A 23,075-nucleotide genomic window follows, 5' to 3' on the forward strand; every position below is an offset into this window, starting at 1 on the left:
AGAATCCATGTATAGAAATTAATAGTGGCACTCACCAGTTGTAGCAGATTTTCAACTTTATTGGAGCATAATACTCATATATTCTGTATAGATACACAGGGGGGAGACACAGTACAGGGGGGTGTACCAAAGACAATGGCTGTTTTTGCACTAGTTAGTGCATCATCAATCCTCGATTAAGCACTCATGAGATTTAAATGACTGTTGTCTCTTTGGATACCCCCCCCCCCCCCAGCCCCTTTAGTGCTTCTGTTAAGGTACAAGTATATCCAGCAGAGGGCAATAATTGTGACATCTAGGAGAGTGTTCATAGCAAGAGGGAGTGGTTGAATGTATCAAAGGTAGAGGAAAGGTCAAGGAGAAGGAGCCCAGAGCATTGGCATGAGGCTTTGACAGTCAGGTGCTCACTGGACACCCTGGTTAGGGTGGTTTTGGTAAAGTGGTGGGGATGGAAATAGATTTAAGGTGGTCAAAGAGTAAGTTAGATGAGAGTTGAAAAGACAGTTCAAGGTAGACATATTGGGGGAGATTTATCAAAACCTGTCCAGAGGAAAAGTTGCTGAGTTGCCCATAGCAACCAATCAGATCGCTTCTTTCATTTTTTTAAACGGCCTCTGAAAAATGAAAGAAGCAAACTGATTGGTTGCTGTGGGCAATTCAGCAACATTTATTCTAGACAGGTTTTGATAAATCTCCACCATTATTCATGAAGTTTTGAGGCAAATGGGAGACGCAAGATGGGGCAGTAGTTAGACAAAGAGAATGGGTCATAGGATGGGTATGATGGCTGCATGTGAATTCGATAAAGGGAAAATGTCAGTGCTTAGCGATAGATTTAAGAGATGGTTTAGGGCTAGGATGAATACTGCAGTCAGACTGGGAATAAGCTGGGATGGAATCAATTGGCTCAAGTGCACAGGTGTAGAATATCTAATATATAAATATGTAGTTATTGCACTAAAAGTAAAACTAGGTTATCAACTTTTGTTAGCACCAATCTCCAAAATCCCAAATGAAAACTAAAAATCTTGGTGCCAAATAAGATCATATGATACAATCTATCTATTACAGATACATCTTATCTTACAGTGAAAGACGAACCAGTAGTAACGTTCAATATGCTAAACAGAATCAACATATCAGTGAACCAAAACCCCTGTTACGCCGAGCGCTCCGGGTCCCCGCTCCTCCCCGGAGCGCTCGCTTCACTCCCTCCGCTGCAGCGCTCCGGTCACGTCCTCTGACCCGGGGCGCTGCGATCCTGCTGCCAGCCGGGATGCGATTCGCGATGCGGGTAGCGCCCGCTCGCGATGCGCACCCCGGCTCCCCTACCTGACCCGCTCCCCGTCTGTTCTCTCCCGGCGCGCGCGGCCCCGCTCCCTAGGGCGCGCGCGCGCCGGGTCTCTGCGATTTAAAGGGCCACTGCGCCGCTGATTGGCGCAGTGGTTCCAATTAGTGTTTACACCTGTGCACTTCCCTATATCACCTCACTTCCCCTTCACTCCCTCGCCGGATCTTGTTGCCTTAGTGCCAGTGAAAGCGTTCCTTGTGTGTTCCTTGCCTGTGTTTCCAGACCTTCTGCCGTTGCCCCTGACTACGATCCTTGCTGCCTGCCCCGACCTTCTGCTACGTCCGACCTTGCTTCTGCCTACTCCCTTGTACCGCGCCTATCTTCAGCAGCCAGAGAGGTGAGCCGTTGCTAGTGGATACGACCTGGTCACTACCGCCGCAGCAAGACCATCCCGCTTTGCGGCGGGCTCTGGTGAAAACCAGTAGTGGCTTAGAACCGGTCCACTAGCACGGTCCACGCCATCCCTCTCTGGCACAGAGGGTCCACTACCTGCCAGCCGGCATCGTGACAGTAGATCCGGCCATGGATCCCGCTGAAGTTCCTCTGCCAGTTGTCGCTGACCTCACCACGGTGGTCGCCCAGCAGTCACAACAGATAGCGCAACAAGGCCAACAGCTGTCTCAACTGACCGTTATGCTACAACAGTTGCTACCACAGCTTCAGCAGTCATCTCCTCCGCCAGCTCCTGCACCTCCTCCGCAGCGAGTGGCCGCTCCTGGGATACGTTTATCCTTGCCGGATAAATTTGATGGGGACTCTAAGTTTTGCCGTGGCTTTCTTTCCCAATGTTCCCTGCATCTGGAGATGATGTCGGACCTGTTTCCCACTGAAAGGTCTAAGGTGGCTTTCGTAGTCAGTCTTCTGTCCGGAAAAGCCCTGTCATGGGCCACACCGCTCTGGGACCGCAATGACCCCGTCACTGCCTCTGTACACTCCTTCTTCTCGGAAATCCGAAGTGTCTTTGAGGAACCTGCCCGAGCCTCTTCTGCTGAGACTGCCCTGTTGAACCTGGTCCAGGGTAATTCTTCCGTTGGCGAGTATGCCGTACAATTCCGTACACTTGCTTCAGAACTGTCCTGGAATAATGAGGCCCTCTGCGCGACCTTCAAAAAAGGCCTATCCAGCAACATTAAAGATGTTCTGGCCGCACGAGAAATTCCTGCTAATCTACATGAACTTATTCACCTAGCCACTCGCATTGACATGCGTTTTTCTGAAAGGCGTCAGGAACTCCGCCAAGATATGGACTCTGTTCGCACGAGGCGTTTCGTCTCCTCGGCTCCTCTCTCCTCTGGTCCCCTGCAATCTGTTCCTGTGCCTCCCGCCGTGGAGGCTATGCAGGTCGACCGGTCTCGCCTGACACCTCAAGAGAGGACACGACGCCGTATGGAGAACCTCTGCCTGTACTGTGCTAGTACCGAACACTTCCTGAGGGATTGTCCTATCCGTCCTCCCCGCCTGGAAAGACGTACGCTGACTCCGCACAAAGGTGAGACAGTCCTTGATGTCTACTCTGCTTCTCCACGTCTTACTGTGCCTGTGCGGATGTCTGCCTCTGCCTTCTCCTTCTCTACAGTGGCCTTCTTGGACTCTGGATCTGCAGGAAATTTTATTTTGGCCTCTCTCGTCAACAGGTTCAACATCCCAGTGACCAGTCTCGCCAGACCCCTCTACATCAATTGTGTAAATAATGAAAGATTGGACTGTACCATACGTTTCCGCACGGAGCCCCTTCTTATGAGCATCGGATCTCATCATGAGAGGATTGAACTTTTGGTCCTCCCCAATTGCACCTCGGAGATTCTCCTTGGACTTCCCTGGCTTCAACTTCATTCCCCAACCCTGGATTGGTCCACTGGGGAGATCAAGAGTTGGGGGTCCTCTTGTTCCAAGAACTGTCTAAAACCGGTTCCCAGTAACCCTTGCCGTAACTCTGTGGTTCCTCCAGTAACCGGTCTCCCTAAGGCCTATATGGACTTCGCGGATGTTTTCTGCAAAAAGCAAGCTGAGACTCTACCTCCTCACAGGCCTTATGATTGCCCTATCGACCTCCTCCCGGGTACTACTCCACCCCGGGGCAGAATTTATCCTCTCTCTGCCCCAGAGACTCTTGCCATGTCCGAATACGTCCAGGAGAATCTAAAAAGGGGCTTTATCCGTAAATCCTCCTCTCCTGCCGGAGCCGGATTTTTCTTTGTGTCCAAAAAAGATGGCTCCCTACGTCCTTGCATTGACTACCGCGGTCTTAATAAAATCACGGTTAAGAACCGCTACCCCTTACCCCTCATCTCTGAACTCTTTGATCGCCTCCAAGGTGCCCACATCTTCACTAAATTGGACTTAAGAGGCGCCTATAACCTCATCCGCATCAGAGAGGGGGACGAGTGGAAAACGGCATTTAACACCAGAGATGGACACTTTGAGTATCTGGTCATGCCCTTTGGACTGTGCAATGCCCCTGCCGTCTTCCAAGACTTTGTCAATGAAATTTTTCGTGATCTGTTATACTCCTGTGTTGTGGTATATCTGGACGATATCCTAATTTTTTCTGCCAATCTAGAAGAACACCGCCAGCATGTCCGTATGGTTCTTCAGAGACTTCGTGACAACCAACTCTATGCCAAAATTGAGAAATGTCTGTTTGAATGCCAATCTCTTCCTTTTCTAGGATATTTGGTCTCTGGCCAGGGACTACAGATGGATCCAGACAAACTCTCTGCCGTCTTAAATTGGCCACGCCCCTCCGGACTCCGTGCTATCCAACGCTTTTTGGGGTTCGCCAATTATTACAGGCAATTTATTCCACATTTTTCTACCATTGTGGCTCCTATCGTGGCTTTAACCAAAAAAAATGCTGATCCCAAGTCCTGGCCTCCTCAAGCAGAAGACTCCTTTAAACGACTCAAGTCTGCCTTTTCTTCGGCTCCCGTGCTCTCCAGACCTGACCCTTCCAAACCCTTCCTATTGGAGGTTGATGCCTCCTCAGTAGGAGCTGGAGCTGTTCTTCTACAAAAAAATTCTTCCGGGCATGCTGTCACTTGTGGTTTTTTCTCTAGGACCTTCTCTCCAGCGGAGAGGAACTACTCCATCGGGGATCGAGAGCTTCTAGCCATTAAATTAGCACTTGAGGAATGGAGGCATCTGCTGGAGGGATCAAGATTTCCTGTTATTATCTACACCGACCACAAGAACCTCTCCTACCTCCAGTCGGCCCAACGGCTGAATCCTCGCCAGGCCCGGTGGTCTCTGTTCTTTGCCCGATTTAATTTTGAGATTCACTTTCGTCCTGCCGATAAGAACATTAGGGCCGATGCTCTCTCTCGTTCCTCGGATGCCTCAGAAGTTGATCTCCCTCCGCAACACATCATTCCACCTGACTGCCTGATCTCCACTTCTCCTGCCTCCATCAGGCAGACTCCTCCAGGAAAGACCTTTGTTTCTCCACGCCAACGCCTCGGAATCCTCAAATGGGGTCACTCCTCCCATCTCGCAGGTCATGCGGGCATCAAGAAATCTGTGCAACTCATCTCCCGCTTCTATTGGTGGCCGACTCTGGAGACGGATGTTGGGGACTTTGTGCGAGCCTGCACTATCTGTGCCCGGGATAAGACTCCTCGCCAGAAGCCCGCTGGTTTTCTTCATCCTCTGCCTGTCCCCGAACAGCCTTGGTCTCTGATTGGTATGGATTTTATTACTGATTTACCCCCTTCCCGTGGCAACACCGTTATTTGGGTGGTCGTTGATCGATTCTCCAAAATGGCACATTTCATCCCTCTTCCTGGTCTTCCTTCTGCGCCTCAGTTGGCTAAACAATTTTTTGTACACATTTTTCGTCTTCACGGGTTGCCTACGCAGATTGTCTCGGATAGAGGGGTCCAATTCGTGTCTAAATTCTGGAGAGCTCTCTGTAAACAACTCAAGATTAAATTAAATTTTTCCTCTGCATATCATCCCCAGTCCAATGGACAAGTAGAAAGAATTAACCAGATCCTGGGTGATTATTTGCGACATTTTGTTTCCTCCCGCCAGGATGACTGGGCAGATCTCCTTCCATGGGCCGAATTCTCGTATAACTTCAGGGTCTCTGAATCTTCCTCCAAATCCCCGTTTTTCGTGGTGTACGGCCGTCACCCTCTTCCCCCCCTCCCTACCCCCTTGCCCTCTGGTCTGCCCGCTGTGGATGAAATTTCTCGTGACCTTTCCATTATATGGAGAGAGACCCAAAATTCTCTCTTACAGGCTTCTTCACGCATGAAGAGGTTCGCGGATAAGAAGAGAAGAGCTCCCCCCGTTTTTTTCCCCTGGAGACAAGGTATGGCTCTCCGCTAAATATGTCCGCTTCCGTGTCCCTAGCTACAAGTTGGGACCACGCTATCTTGGTCCTTTCAAAGTTTTGTGTCAAATTAATCCTGTCTCTTATAAACTTCTTCTTCCTCCTTCTCTTCGTATCCCTAATGCCTTTCACGTCTCTCTTCTCAAACCACTCATCCTCAACCGTTTTTCTCCCAAATCTGTTCCTCCCACTCCTGTTTCCGGCTCCTCGGACGTCTTCTCGGTCAAGGAAATTTTGGCTGCCAAAAAGGTCAGAGGGAAAAATTTTTTTTTGGTAGACTGGGAGGGTTGTGGTCCTGAAGAGAGATCCTGGGAACCTGAGGACAACATCCTTGACAAAAGTCTGCTCCTCAGGTTCTCAGGCTCCAAGAAGAGGGGGAGACCCAAGGGGGGGGGTACTGTTACGCCGAGCGCTCCGGGTCCCCGCTCCTCCCCGGAGCGCTCGCTTCACTCCCTCCGCTGCAGCGCTCCGGTCACGTCCTCTGACCCGGGGCGCTGCGATCCTGCTGCCAGCCGGGATGCGATTCGCGATGCGGGTAGCGCCCGCTCGCGATGCGCACCCCGGCTCCCCTACCTGACCCGCTCCCCGTCTGTTCTCTCCCGGCGCGCGCGGCCCCGCTCCCTAGGGCGCGCGCGCGCCGGGTCTCTGCGATTTAAAGGGCCACTGCGCCGCTGATTGGCGCAGTGGTTCCAATTAGTGTTTACACCTGTGCACTTCCCTATATCACCTCACTTCCCCTTCACTCCCTCGCCGGATCTTGTTGCCTTAGTGCCAGTGAAAGCGTTCCTTGTGTGTTCCTTGCCTGTGTTTCCAGACCTTCTGCCGTTGCCCCTGACTACGATCCTTGCTGCCTGCCCCGACCTTCTGCTACGTCCGACCTTGCTTCTGCCTACTCCCTTGTACCGCGCCTATCTTCAGCAGCCAGAGAGGTGAGCCGTTGCTAGTGGATACGACCTGGTCACTACCGCCGCAGCAAGACCATCCCGCTTTGCGGCGGGCTCTGGTGAAAACCAGTAGTGGCTTAGAACCGGTCCACTAGCACGGTCCACGCCATCCCTCTCTGGCACAGAGGGTCCACTACCTGCCAGCCGGCATCGTGACAGTAGATCCGGCCATGGATCCCGCTGAAGTTCCTCTGCCAGTTGTCGCTGACCTCACCACGGTGGTCGCCCAGCAGTCACAACAGATAGCGCAACAAGGCCAACAGCTGTCTCAACTGACCGTTATGCTACAACAGTTGCTACCACAGCTTCAGCAGTCATCTCCTCCGCCAGCTCCTGCACCTCCTCCGCAGCGAGTGGCCGCTCCTGGGATACGTTTATCCTTGCCGGATAAATTTGATGGGGACTCTAAGTTTTGCCGTGGCTTTCTTTCCCAATGTTCCCTGCATCTGGAGATGATGTCGGACCTGTTTCCCACTGAAAGGTCTAAGGTGGCTTTCGTAGTCAGTCTTCTGTCCGGAAAAGCCCTGTCATGGGCCACACCGCTCTGGGACCGCAATGACCCCGTCACTGCCTCTGTACACTCCTTCTTCTCGGAAATCCGAAGTGTCTTTGAGGAACCTGCCCGAGCCTCTTCTGCTGAGACTGCCCTGTTGAACCTGGTCCAGGGTAATTCTTCCGTTGGCGAGTATGCCGTACAATTCCGTACACTTGCTTCAGAACTGTCCTGGAATAATGAGGCCCTCTGCGCGACCTTCAAAAAAGGCCTATCCAGCAACATTAAAGATGTTCTGGCCGCACGAGAAATTCCTGCTAATCTACATGAACTTATTCACCTAGCCACTCGCATTGACATGCGTTTTTCTGAAAGGCGTCAGGAACTCCGCCAAGATATGGACTCTGTTCGCACGAGGCGTTTCGTCTCCTCGGCTCCTCTCTCCTCTGGTCCCCTGCAATCTGTTCCTGTGCCTCCCGCCGTGGAGGCTATGCAGGTCGACCGGTCTCGCCTGACACCTCAAGAGAGGACACGACGCCGCATGGAGAACCTCTGCCTGTACTGTGCTAGTACCGAACACTTCCTGAGGGATTGTCCTATCCGTCCTCCCCGCCTGGAAAGACGTACGCTGACTCCGCACAAAGGTGAGACAGTCCTTGATGTCTACTCTGCTTCTCCACGTCTTACTGTGCCTGTGCGGATGTCTGCCTCTGCCTTCTCCTTCTCTACAGTGGCCTTCTTGGACTCTGGATCTGCAGGAAATTTTATTTTGGCCTCTCTCGTCAACAGGTTCAACATCCCAGTGACCAGTCTCGCCAGACCCCTCTACATCAATTGTGTAAATAATGAAAGATTGGACTGTACCATACGTTTCCGCACGGAGCCCCTTCTTATGAGCATCGGATCTCATCATGAGAGGATTGAACTTTTGGTCCTCCCCAATTGCACCTCGGAGATTCTCCTTGGACTTCCCTGGCTTCAACTTCATTCCCCAACCCTGGATTGGTCCACTGGGGAGATCAAGAGTTGGGGGTCCTCTTGTTCCAAGAACTGTCTAAAACCGGTTCCCAGTAACCCTTGCCGTAACTCTGTGGTTCCTCCAGTAACCGGTCTCCCTAAGGCCTATATGGACTTCGCGGATGTTTTCTGCAAAAAGCAAGCTGAGACTCTACCTCCTCACAGGCCTTATGATTGCCCTATCGACCTCCTCCCGGGTACTACTCCACCCCGGGGCAGAATTTATCCTCTCTCTGCCCCAGAGACTCTTGCCATGTCCGAATACGTCCAGGAGAATCTAAAAAGGGGCTTTATCCGTAAATCCTCCTCTCCTGCCGGAGCCGGATTTTTCTTTGTGTCCAAAAAAGATGGCTCCCTACGTCCTTGCATTGACTACCGCGGTCTTAATAAAATCACGGTTAAGAACCGCTACCCCTTACCCCTCATCTCTGAACTCTTTGATCGCCTCCAAGGTGCCCACATCTTCACTAAATTGGACTTAAGAGGCGCCTATAACCTCATCCGCATCAGAGAGGGGGACGAGTGGAAAACGGCATTTAACACCAGAGATGGACACTTTGAGTATCTGGTCATGCCCTTTGGACTGTGCAATGCCCCTGCCGTCTTCCAAGACTTTGTCAATGAAATTTTTCGTGATCTGTTATACTCCTGTGTTGTGGTATATCTGGACGATATCCTAATTTTTTCTGCCAATCTAGAAGAACACCGCCAGCATGTCCGTATGGTTCTTCAGAGACTTCGTGACAACCAACTCTATGCCAAAATTGAGAAATGTCTGTTTGAATGCCAATCTCTTCCTTTTCTAGGATATTTGGTCTCTGGCCAGGGACTACAGATGGATCCAGACAAACTCTCTGCCGTCTTAAATTGGCCACGCCCCTCCGGACTCCGTGCTATCCAACGCTTTTTGGGGTTCGCCAATTATTACAGGCAATTTATTCCACATTTTTCTACCATTGTGGCTCCTATCGTGGCTTTAACCAAAAAAAATGCTGATCCCAAGTCCTGGCCTCCTCAAGCAGAAGACTCCTTTAAACGACTCAAGTCTGCCTTTTCTTCGGCTCCCGTGCTCTCCAGACCTGACCCTTCCAAACCCTTCCTATTGGAGGTTGATGCCTCCTCAGTAGGAGCTGGAGCTGTTCTTCTACAAAAAAATTCTTCCGGGCATGCTGTCACTTGTGGTTTTTTCTCTAGGACCTTCTCTCCAGCGGAGAGGAACTACTCCATCGGGGATCGAGAGCTTCTAGCCATTAAATTAGCACTTGAGGAATGGAGGCATCTGCTGGAGGGATCAAGATTTCCTGTTATTATCTACACCGACCACAAGAACCTCTCCTACCTCCAGTCGGCCCAACGGCTGAATCCTCGCCAGGCCCGGTGGTCTCTGTTCTTTGCCCGATTTAATTTTGAGATTCACTTTCGTCCTGCCGATAAGAACATTAGGGCCGATGCTCTCTCTCGTTCCTCGGATGCCTCAGAAGTTGATCTCCCTCCGCAACACATCATTCCACCTGACTGCCTGATCTCCACTTCTCCTGCCTCCATCAGGCAGACTCCTCCAGGAAAGACCTTTGTTTCTCCACGCCAACGCCTCGGAATCCTCAAATGGGGTCACTCCTCCCATCTCGCAGGTCATGCGGGCATCAAGAAATCTGTGCAACTCATCTCCCGCTTCTATTGGTGGCCGACTCTGGAGACGGATGTTGGGGACTTTGTGCGAGCCTGCACTATCTGTGCCCGGGATAAGACTCCTCGCCAGAAGCCCGCTGGTTTTCTTCATCCTCTGCCTGTCCCCGAACAGCCTTGGTCTCTGATTGGTATGGATTTTATTACTGATTTACCCCCTTCCCGTGGCAACACCGTTATTTGGGTGGTCGTTGATCGATTCTCCAAAATGGCACATTTCATCCCTCTTCCTGGTCTTCCTTCTGCGCCTCAGTTGGCTAAACAATTTTTTGTACACATTTTTCGTCTTCACGGGTTGCCTACGCAGATTGTCTCGGATAGAGGGGTCCAATTCGTGTCTAAATTCTGGAGAGCTCTCTGTAAACAACTCAAGATTAAATTAAATTTTTCCTCTGCATATCATCCCCAGTCCAATGGACAAGTAGAAAGAATTAACCAGATCCTGGGTGATTATTTGCGACATTTTGTTTCCTCCCGCCAGGATGACTGGGCAGATCTCCTTCCATGGGCCGAATTCTCGTATAACTTCAGGGTCTCTGAATCTTCCTCCAAATCCCCGTTTTTCGTGGTGTACGGCCGTCACCCTCTTCCCCCCCTCCCTACCCCCTTGCCCTCTGGTCTGCCCGCTGTGGATGAAATTTCTCGTGACCTTTCCATTATATGGAGAGAGACCCAAAATTCTCTCTTACAGGCTTCTTCACGCATGAAGAGGTTCGCGGATAAGAAGAGAAGAGCTCCCCCCGTTTTTTTCCCCTGGAGACAAGGTATGGCTCTCCGCTAAATATGTCCGCTTCCGTGTCCCTAGCTACAAGTTGGGACCACGCTATCTTGGTCCTTTCAAAGTTTTGTGTCAAATTAATCCTGTCTCTTATAAACTTCTTCTTCCTCCTTCTCTTCGTATCCCTAATGCCTTTCACGTCTCTCTTCTCAAACCACTCATCCTCAACCGTTTTTCTCCCAAATCTGTTCCTCCCACTCCTGTTTCCGGCTCCTCGGACGTCTTCTCGGTCAAGGAAATTTTGGCTGCCAAAAAGGTCAGAGGGAAAAATTTTTTTTTGGTAGACTGGGAGGGTTGTGGTCCTGAAGAGAGATCCTGGGAACCTGAGGACAACATCCTTGACAAAAGTCTGCTCCTCAGGTTCTCAGGCTCCAAGAAGAGGGGGAGACCCAAGGGGGGGGGTACTGTTACGCCGAGCGCTCCGGGTCCCCGCTCCTCCCCGGAGCGCTCGCTTCACTCCCTCCGCTGCAGCGCTCCGGTCACGTCCTCTGACCCGGGGCGCTGCGATCCTGCTGCCAGCCGGGATGCGATTCGCGATGCGGGTAGCGCCCGCTCGCGATGCGCACCCCGGCTCCCCTACCTGACCCGCTCCCCGTCTGTTCTCTCCCGGCGCGCGCGGCCCCGCTCCCTAGGGCGCGCGCGCGCCGGGTCTCTGCGATTTAAAGGGCCACTGCGCCGCTGATTGGCGCAGTGGTTCCAATTAGTGTTTACACCTGTGCACTTCCCTATATCACCTCACTTCCCCTTCACTCCCTCGCCGGATCTTGTTGCCTTAGTGCCAGTGAAAGCGTTCCTTGTGTGTTCCTTGCCTGTGTTTCCAGACCTTCTGCCGTTGCCCCTGACTACGATCCTTGCTGCCTGCCCCGACCTTCTGCTACGTCCGACCTTGCTTCTGCCTACTCCCTTGTACCGCGCCTATCTTCAGCAGCCAGAGAGGTGAGCCGTTGCTAGTGGATACGACCTGGTCACTACCGCCGCAGCAAGACCATCCCGCTTTGCGGCGGGCTCTGGTGAAAACCAGTAGTGGCTTAGAACCGGTCCACTAGCACGGTCCACGCCATCCCTCTCTGGCACAGAGGGTCCACTACCTGCCAGCCGGCATCGTGACAACCCCCATGATCATCCCCCCAAAAAAATTCTATTGTACAGAAATGAGTGCTCTCGTTGTAAATGATAGCCTATATGTGATTGTAATTACTCAAATCATTATTAATACATGATTTAATTAGAAATAAAATGAAGATTATGTGACATGAAGAATATTAGCACAGTGAGAGTTCATTATGACTAGCCTAGGGGCTAAAGCTCTTCATGATTCCCCTCCTGACATCAGGGATAGACAATCTTGTAATTTTGTGTGTGCTATTTCCAATGGCTATCAAAAAAATTAGCATTGAGGTGGGATGATAAGTATTGTCAAATATATTAGCTGCCATGGTGCAAAGATACTTTAACACATGTAAGAAAGAAAGCAGATAAAACATACAGAATGTACACATGAAACATCAATTACATTAAGTAAATAATGCACCTAAGATATACTCATAAGAAAATTAATGGGAATCTTTGTTAAGCAAAAGACATAACAAAATTAAAACATCTCCAAAAGACAACCCTTATTGTGTAGACCACTCTCTTATCTGAAACAGATTACTTGTGACAGATTTTCAGCCTACCACAGCCCCTTTCTTTGAGAAGACTATCCTCTTAAAAGCAGGAGCTTAAATAGATTGTTGTTGGCCCTAGAGCAGATTCTATATCCCCCTACCCAGGACACACACTACAAATCCTAATATATATATATATATATATATATATATATATATATATATATATATATATATATAAATAAAAATAAAAAAAATAAATAATAATAATAAAAAAAAAACAATATACCGTATATACTCGAGTATAAGCCGACCCGAGTATAAGCCGAGACCCCTAATTTCAACCCAAAATCCCAGGAAAAGTTATTGACTCGAGTATAAGCCTAGGGTGGGAAATACATCATCCCCCCTGTCATCATCCAGACCCATCATTAACATCCTCATCATCATCACCGCCTGTCATCATCCAGACCCTCATTGTCATCACCTGTCATCATCCCCTTGTCTTCATCCCACACATCCCCCCTTCATCATCCCCTTGTCATCATCCCCACCCCCCTTCATCATCCCACACCCCCCCTTCATCATCCTCTTGTCATCATCCCACACCCCCCCCCTTCATCATCCTCTTGTCATCATCCGCCCTCAGTGGTCTTCAACCTGCGGACCTCCAGAGGTTTCACCTCCGGAGGTCCGCAGGTTGAAGACCACTGCGGCCTTCGACATCATCCAGCCCCCTCTCACCCCCCTTTAGTTCTGTACAGTACTCACCTCCGCTCGGCGCTGGTCCGGTGCTGCAAGACTGTCCGGAGAGGAGGTGGTCCGGTGGGATAGTGGTTCCGGGCTGCTATCTTCACCGTAGGGCCTCTTCTAAGCGCTTCGGGCCCGGAATAGAGGCGTTGCCTTGACAATGACGCAGAAGTACGTTGGCAATGAACGTACCTCTGCGTCGTTGTCAAGGCAACGTGACTATTCTGGGGCCGGGCCCGAAGCGCTTAGAAGAGGCCTCCCCGGTGAAGATAGCAGCCCGGAACCACTATCCCACCGGACCACCTCCTCTCCGGACAGTCCTGCAGCACCGGACCAGCGCCGAGCGGAGGTGAATACTGTACAGAACTAAAGGGGGTTGAGAGGGGGCTGGATGATGTCGAAGTCCGCAGTGGCTGCCCAGGCTTGCTGGAAGTTGTAGTTTTGAAACCTCTGGAGGTCCGCAGGTTGAAGACCACTGCGGGTGGAGAGTTCACTCGAGTATAAGCCGAGGGGGGTGTTTTCAGCACGAAAAATCGTGCTGAAAAACTCGGCTTATACTCGAGTATATACGGTATATATATATATATATATATATATATATATATATATATATATATATATATATATATATATATATACACAGTCATTGCTCTAAATGTTGGTACCCCTTTCTTAAAGAGATTTCACTGTAAGGCTGAGTTCACACAGCAGATTTTCTGCATTGAATTTTGCATAAAATTTCTGCATGAATTTATGGCTAATTCACTTCAATGGAATTCCTGCAGCAGAAATTCTGCTGTGTGAATAGGACAGTGGAATCCCATTGAAGTGTATTGGCTATAAATTCATGCAGAATTTCATTCAGAAATTCTGGCAAGTGAACATGCTTTAACAGTGGCTTATACTACCCCTTAAAGGAGTACTCCGGTGGAAAACTTTTTTTTTTTTTTAAATCAACTGGTGCCAGAAAGTTAAACAGATTTTTAAAGTACTTCTATTAACAAATCTTAATCCTTCCAGTACTTATTACTTATTACTTATTACTATTCTTTTCTTTTGGAAACCCAGTGCTCTCTGCTGACATAATGACCACAGTGCTCTCTGCTGACACCTCTGTCCATCTTAGGAATTGTCCGGAGCAGCATATGTTTTCTATGGGGATTTTCTCCTACTCTGGCGAAATGGACAGAGGTGTCAGCACAGAGCTCTGTGTTCCAAAAAGAAAATAATTTCCTTTGTAGTATTCAGCAGCTGATAAGTATTGGAAGGATTAAGATTTTTTAATAGAAGTACTTTACAAATCTGTTTAACTTTCTGGCACCAGTTAATTAAAAAAAAAAGTTTTCCACCGGAATACCCCTTTAAAAGAGTTAAAAGCTGCTTTATTACAGAAACAGTGATACCCGTGTCTTAATTGTGTGTGTGGTGTTGCAGCTTGGTGAGTGGAGCTAAGTCGTAATACATACAAAACCTAAAGAAAAGGGTGAAGTTTCTTTTCTAATCTTGAATAATGATGATATACAAATGAGACAATACACACGAATAAATAATTCAATATAAAAAAGGGAAAGAGAAAGAAAGGCACTTTATTAATGATGTAAGGATTTTAATGAATCATTCTAAATGAAGAAGATATGAGTGAACTGAATGTGCGTGCATCTGACAACACAGTGCTGACACGCATGTACGAAAATGTTAAATTATTTGTTGTCATTTAATGTAATCAGGACACATTTTTTTTTTAAAGGGCTCTCCACTCACTGAAGGAAATGGAATGAGCAGCCTTTACATGTACAAGGTATTTCATAAAAGAAAACTAAATTGTCATTTTAAAATCTGTTGCTTAGAAATTATTTACCATACTGTACTACTACTTCTAAAACTCCTTTGCTTACTCTGTGATAGTATTCTGGGGAAGGGAACTTACTAAAATACCCATTTAGAAATATTTTGAGTCTTTAGTGGACCGTGTCTGGAACTGCAGCTCAGCATAATTCAAGAGCATATTTTAGATTTTATTAATAAAAGTAATACTTCACTTTTTTTTATCACATCACCTTTCCCCACTTTCTCTTAAGATTATGTGAAAATGTTTTAATTTATAGTGGCATCCACCTTGATACGAAGGTTTTTAGAAATGAGCAAACTGAACTCCAAACTGCTAGAGCTCAAACTTTTTTACTTTATTTTATTTATTTTTTTTGGGGGGGGGGGGGGGTTCGGTTTGGCAGAACCTGTTTGAATCATTTCAGTCAGTCACATGACAAAAAGGAAAAGGAAAGATCACATGACCTCATGGAATCCCATAATGCCTTTCAGACTGTTTTCCATGCCAATCAGAAGGCAGTATATAGGGGTGATGTCAGAGCCATTACAAAAATCTATGCACATTTTAAGCAGCCATTTTAGGAATATTAAGTGTTAGGTGAAGATCTCTGTGAGGGGCACTTAGCAGTAAAGAACACAGATAGGACCACACTTAGTAAAGCAGCACTGCAGAGGGCCTTCTGCATCTATTCTGCCAGTGCACTTCTTTTTTGATTGGAAGTTTGATTTGACAGGTTTTTTTTTAACACTAATTGTGAAAAGGCAACATAAAGGGTGTTGTGCACTTTTTAGGAGGCCAATCCTGTTGCTCCAAAATGGGAATCAATATTTCACAGCTTATATAAAGCTATTGCTTCTTTCCTTTCCAGGCACACAATCTGTTGCTACTCCCCAAAGGGGTAAATTTTTTTTCTCTATACCTCTGTGTACATATAAACACTTGCAGGCATCTGCCTTCAAAAAGAGATAATCTTTGGACCTTAAAGGGGTACTCCGGTTGTTTTTTTGTTTTTTTTAATCAACTGGTGCCAGATTTGTAAATTAATTCTATTTAAAAATTTTAACCCTTCCAGTACTTATCAGCTGCTGTATGATACACAGGAAGTTCTTTCTTTTTGAATGTATTTTCTGTCTGACCACAGTGCTCTCTGCTGACACCTCTGTCTGTCTCAGGAACTGTCAAGAGCAGGATAGGTTTGCTATGGGGATTTGCTCCTGCTCTTGACAGTTCCTGAGACAGACAGACGTGTCAGCAGAGAGCACTATGGTCAGAAAAAAATAAATTCAAAAAGAAAAGAAATTCCTGTGGAGCATACAGCAGCTGATAAACACTGGAAGGGTTAAGATTTTTAAATATAAGTAATTTACAAATCTGTTTAACTTTCTGGCACCAGTTGATTAAAAAACGCCTTTAAAAATGGCTTTAAAAGCATAAAAAAGCCCTTATTGCCATGTGTTTTTAGTTACCATCAGGTGCCATCTGTTTACTCATAGCCATACATGTAACTTTGATATAAGCTTTGCCTTAAAACATCTCTGTAGTACATATATACACATCTACTTAACTAACAGTGTTATACAGGGCTTTTAAAGCTATTGGACTGTGTCATACACATATTTTTGGTCTATTTGTGAAGCACAGGTTTGGACAGAACTATCTCCGTCAGAACCAGAACTGAATTTTTGAAAAGATTGCTCATCTCTAATGTTTATCAATTGAATTATGCCTAAAAAGGCCACTTGTATACAATGATTAACACAAATAGAGAAACACAGCCATACATCCACCATTTGTATTTTGATCTTGCTTCTCAGCATAATTTCAAAAACTAACAGGTTGTTAGTATACATTTTGATCAAAAAGTACAAGCTCACTCGCCACATCAAGGCCACCTAGTCAGAGTGTGTCCCTAACTTAACACTGGCGTAGCACCGGGCGGTGACCACTGCCTCCGAGATACCCTGCCCACAGGGGGAGCGACCAGTGGCCAGGCAGCCCCACTGCTGCCCGACCAAGCCCCTGGGCCACACCACCCCACAGACAAAGCATCACAGAAACAATGGTCATCACAGAGAACCACACCAGTGTGAAACCTACCATGTGCTCCCTGACAGAGGGCTGGGAGAATGCTAGGAGGAAACCCTTATGCAGTCTCCTGCTAATTGAAATTCACATTGTATACAATGATTGCTTTACTCCCCTGTTCACTTTGAGACCTCGTCAAGTTACAGAAAATGACTTCCATTTAAGTCTATAAACCCCATGTAATGCAATGGATGGAGATCGAAGTGAGCAGAGCAGTAAAGTACACATCTGCACGCCTCTTCCCGCTTATTCTAATGATCAGTGGGGGTCTCAGTACTAAAACCGATCAAAACTTTTGATATGTCAGGGACATTTAGAAAATGTTCACTTTCATAATTTTTTTTAAATATAGCTTTTTATATTTTTTTATGAAGCTATTAAACAAACATTGCATTTTGTCATATCTGTGATTCGTCTAGCTGCTATAAGTAAAACAGCTGGAGGAACATCCTATAAGTGTTAACATTTCTTAAGTTTTGCCATCATTTTAACAGTTTTAATTACAATGTAAATTTTCCTTTTTCTAGGGCACTGCCTCTGCAGCTGTCACATCTGGACAACCTGGCCCTCCGGTTTGTTTAACCTAAAGTCATTTTACATTTTCAGTCTATAATTGTAGGAAAATCAACTGAATTTCTTTCAACAAAATGAAATATTAACTTAGTTTAATGAACTTCTTATTATTGACTCTTCAATAACAATGTTTGCAGGTACTTATATAACATTGCATGCTTTATTACCTAGTCACTGCAGAAAGAAACCTCTAAAAATGTCCTATAGCCAGGAGTTCAGGGGTACCTCAGACTTTTTTTCTTCCTTCTAGTGGCACATAGAAATAGTGGGACTCCCAGTTTTTTGCCAATACTATATCACCTACAATATCTAGCCTTGGTTTTTACATAAATTCTAAGGCTTTATCTTAACTGACCATTATTATCTTGGTTGCTTACCTTAGCTGTTCCAATTCTTAGTGTCCCATTAGCTCTATAGGAACCCCCATAACTGTTATCTCTCACTCCCCGTCTCTGCTAGTGCATGGAATATAATATTTGTGGAGACAGTGGTGGGCAGAACTGTAAAAATTCTCTTCACTTTCATGTTTGCCATGGTTTTTATGACAGAGTCATATTTTTCCTATATTAATCTCTATTCTCTTATTGTTGGGAAATACAGATCACCATTCCATAATAGGAAATTCCCTCATAAGTCAAACACTAAAGAAACAGATTTGCTCATCAATACTATACTTGGCAAATAGACGGGACTTAACCTGTATTCATTTTGGCTGTCAAACAGAAACCTTTCCATTTTGTTTAATGTGCATACGGTAATTCCTTATATTCAGTGAATATGTACATATATACCAATTTTATTAAACTGTTTCTGTGGAATGGGTAGACTGGTTTTAGCCTACTTTTTGCCATTGAGCGCATCTTACCCATAACTCACCAGGCAAACTAATCTGTAGTGTACCCTATAAACGAGTCCACTTTAATTGGGGAAAATGAGAGCTGAAGACCCTTTTAGATGTTTACTTGTTTACTAAGAGTTCACATGGCTCAACCAGATTACCTGAGTGATCACTGGATCATTTTTGTGTCCTTTTAAATCTATCATTGTAGGGCCGCACATCCTGTGTTTACATGGGCAACGTGCAGGCCTATAATGCTGACTTTGGCCTCACAAAACATACAATCTGCCGATGAACAAAAGCGTTTACTTGGACATCAGCTGATCGTTGCCCCTTTTACAAGGGCCAGTTATTAGGAATGAGCCCAATAACAAACTTATTTGCCCAATAATCATGCCAAATTAAGTTTGCTCAGACTGTCTATCTATATACATTATATTGAGATAAAACACACAAATACAGCAAATTGAGTGTCTAGCTATATATCCTGCTAAATTTGATGACTGTACCTTTAAAGGAGTTCAGTGATGAAACATAACTTATCCCCTATTCAAAGGATGGGGGATAAGTTATAGATCACGGGGGGGGGGGGGGGGGGGGGGGCGGGTTGACTGCTAGGAACCCCCGCGATCTCTAGAATTGGGCCCCTGCATTCTGATTGAAAGGGGCGTGCTGAACCCCGCACGAAGCAGAGGCCGACATGCCTCCTCCATGTATCCCATAGAGATATATGGAGGGGGCGTGTCGGCCCACGGCTTCCTGCAGGACAAACGCTTCAAGCAGACTGCCGAAGCCGAGTTCTGACGATTACGGAGGGTCTCTATCCTTTGAATAGGGGATAAGTTATGTTTCACTGCACTACTCCTTTAATGGACTCAAGGTCATTCGGTCCTCCCAACATTATGTTGAGTTGAGCTTCACTGTATTTTTTGAGCTAATATTTTGAGCATTAAATATTAGTGCAGTGGTCTCAAACTGTAGCGCTTCAGATGTTGCAAAACTTCAACTCCCAGCATGCACGGACAGCTGTTGGCTGTCCGTGCATGCTGGGAGTTGAAGTTTTGCATCATCTGAAGGGCCACAGTTTGAGACCACTGTATTATTGTATATGTTTTCAACTATTAGAATTCTGTTTCATCCTCAGAAAATGTCAAATCTCTCTAAATAACCTATATATGCTCTAAAATTATTTTTCCAACTTCAATATTGCAATGTGTTTTCTAAATCATTACCATAAAAAAAAAGAATACAATAGAAAAAAACAAGTTGACAACAAAAGATTACTTTTCAGCTTCCAAAACATCTAAAAAGCCTTTTACCTTTTATACAATGTAACATTAACAAGGTTGTTATATAATCTTATCTCTTTTAAAACAATTGAAAACGTACCCAAAACCTTTATATTTCTATTCCTCTGACTTTTTGATTGAACTAAACATAGAAAGGACATAGAGAAAACCACATGCTAGTCATGGTTAATGGATTCCACTGCCCTTCACATTACAGGTGCTAAAAGCTTTCTACAGTAAGGCATTGTGGGTACCAGAATTCCCTACTCAGACATTTTTAATTACTATATTTTATTATGTGCCATTTTTTACCCCAAGGATAATTTCTCTTGCTGTGTATAAAATGAATGTTAAGATCAGAGTGAATTGCTCCTACAGACATTTAAATGAACGATCTCAAACATTTCTAGTTTCTTTTAACCCAATTGTTAGTGCTGCTATAGCCTTCTCCCAGTCCTACATAAATCATGCAGAGCACTTGTGCATTGGAAGACAGGTTGGTGACACATTACAAATTCCGTCACAGATGTTGCAGAAGCAATGTATTAAGATTTTATTTCCCTCTCTTAAATAAGATACCATACTTACACTTAGTCCCTATTCACACTGTTGAATCTGACATGGATTTTGGCACAAATGTTGTACTGTAAACCATGTGGATACTACACAGGCTACATATATTTAATGGGAATCCACTGTCACCTATTGACCTGTTTTCATGCAGATGCCATGTGGATACCAGAACAGGTTTCCAGAACACAGGTTGGCCCCCTATAAGCAACTGTGGCAAAATGATGTCAAATCCAAGATAACTTGTCTGTAAACCCATGACTTGTCATCAAGGGGGTAGCTAGAAACCACAGGGTCCTGGTGCGAAAAATTGTCTTGGCCTCCCTACCACCTGATGACCCCCTTCCCCAATCCCTGATGACCCCTTACTCGGCCGCACAAAGATATCAGTAACTATGCTATACGCTGTACCCTCTGAATATAACCCTGCCATACCTTCCAAATATAGTAATAATAATACTAATACTGTTACACAATGTTTCTTCTCAGTTTAGCTGAATCACACCTGTCCTCCCCCAGACCCCTCTGTCCTCCTCCAGACCCCTTTGTCCTCCTTCTGGCTCCTCTGTTCCAACCCCCTCCCCCCCCCCCAGACCCATAAGTCCTCCTCCTCCTCTTCCCCCTCCCTAGTCCAATAAATCCTCTTCAGGCTCCTCTGGCCCCTCCCCAGACACCCGAATTCCACTCTAGGCTCCCCTGCCCAACTCTCCATACCCAATCATTTCCTGGCCCCGCAAATTGATGGACAGTATATGTATTTATGTATGATGTGTATGAGACTGGTGTATATATGATATTTGTGTGAATGATGTATGTATGATAGATGTATCATAAATTTACACATCATACACCCATCTATCATACATATACACACCTATCATTCATACACATACCTATGATTCATACATACATCTATCATACACACCTTCATCATACATATACACATACATCATACATCCACCCATCATAGATACATCCATCTAGTATACATACATAACATACTTACACACATCACAAATACACACATACATGTCTAGCTTACACACATCTATCAAACATACACACTTCATACATACACACACCCAGCAACTTCCCCCCTCTCAAACACACACACACACAATACACACATACACATGCAAATCATACGCATCATACATAAACACTTATCATACATACACCTGCTGCATCTAGATCCCCCCTGCATAATACATCTCCACACATCATACATGCATCCTTCTAGCTTACACATATCTCCACACATCATACATACATACATACATCTTGCTTACACACATCTATCATTCATACACACACCATTCATACACATACATCATTCATACATTATGCATACAGTACATACACACATCATACATACACATGCCGCCTCCGTCCCCCCTACATATGCATAATACATTAATTCATAAACATCATATATGCAACTGCCGCCACCAAATCCCCCCCCCCATAATACATCTCCACACATCATACATACATGTTGCTTACACACATCTCCACATATCATACATACATGTTACTTACACACCTCTATCATTCATACATACAAACACATCATTCATACACATGCCACCACGGCCCCCCCCCCCCCCCCACATGCATAATACATACATACACACACATCATATATAAAAACATCATACATACACTCGCCACCTCCAGATCCCCCTGCATAATACATCTCCACATATCACACATACATCCTTCTAGCTTACACACAGCTCCACAGATCATATATACATACATACCTACATGTTGTTTACACACATCTATCATTCATACACACACATCATTCATATATCATACATACAGTACATACACACACATCATACATGCACTCACCATACAAACAGTACATACACACACATTATACACATTATACATACACACACTGCCTCCGGACCTCAAATCTACCCTGACTCCCCACCCCCCACTGCTCCTCCGGACCCAAAATTAAGCCCCCACTACTCCTCCAGACCCCAAACTAAATTAACCCCTCAATCACCTGCGGCTACCATGAAGATGAGCGAGGAGGGTCCCGGCAGAGGCAGTGCTGCGCTCACTGCTAGAGAACGCACGGTTGTTGCTGCAGGCATTAGGAGTGTGCCTGTAGTGCCTGCTCTGCATATGCTGAGAGGGGGAGGGGGGCGTACAGCTCGACAGCGTTATAGTGTGCATGGGGGTTGTGGTAGAAGGGGGTGGTAGAAGCTATCGCCGTGGGGCCAAGGGGGGCGGGGGATGGGGGTTGAGGCTAGCGCCAGGCCTGGTACAGGTAGTTTTGCTGCTACAGCATCGGCAGCGACCAGGCTCCCCTTCAGGCCCGGGACCTCGGGCTGTATAGTATAGTATAGTGGCAAGGGGGCCCTGGGGGCCCCCCGAGCTATGGGGCCCGGTCGCAATGGCGACCTTTACAACCTCTATAGCTACGCCACTGATGACAAGGCTGGTGCCACGAAACAAGTAGGGGAGAAAAAATGTCTATGGTTTTAAAGCAGCCAGTGTATCTATTGCAGATATTGTCTATAATAAGTCTGTGCTCTTTGAGAAGAGCTACAAATATGTATTTGCACTGTAGCTGCATTTTTAATACACTAATTTTGTACCGTTTCAATATATCTTCAATAAAAGTGAAGTTTTTCTATATTACACTTAGGGAGGGGGTTTTTGCATATAGGGTTTCCCCCCCCCCCCCCTGTCATCTAGGTTTTCCTGGTGACTTGGGGTTTGTCTTTTTTTTTTTTTTTTTAGAAATCCAAGGTAATGCCCTCAGATTTTTTAATGTAGATAAGCAACAGTTGGCACAGGGCCTTAAAGGGGTGCTCCAGTGGAAAAATATATATATTTTTTAAATCAACTGGTGCCAGAAAGTTAAAAAGATTTGTAAATTACTTATATTTAAAAATCTTAACCCTTCCAGT

General features: G+C 46.1%; 1 protein-coding gene across 6 annotated transcripts in view; it reads left to right on the plus strand.

Moving 5' to 3' along the window:
- The window catches only part of COL19A1 (collagen type XIX alpha 1 chain), a 1,011,804-nt gene that overhangs the window by 805,539 nt on the left and 183,190 nt on the right, over window positions 1-23,075 (plus strand). For all 6 annotated transcript variants that reach the window (XM_056565831.1, XM_056565835.1, XM_056565834.1 and 3 more), the window contains exons 39-40: window positions 14,707-14,757; window positions 17,400-17,444. In XM_056565831.1, coding sequence (XP_056421806.1) covers window positions 14,707-14,757; window positions 17,400-17,444 — 96 coding nt within the window. The remainder of the gene's footprint in view (window positions 1-14,706; window positions 14,758-17,399; window positions 17,445-23,075) is intronic.

Source organism: Hyla sarda, chromosome 3, assembly GCF_029499605.1.
Source record: "Hyla sarda isolate aHylSar1 chromosome 3, aHylSar1.hap1, whole genome shotgun sequence".
Lineage (NCBI taxonomy): Eukaryota > Metazoa > Chordata > Amphibia > Anura > Hylidae > Hyla > Hyla sarda.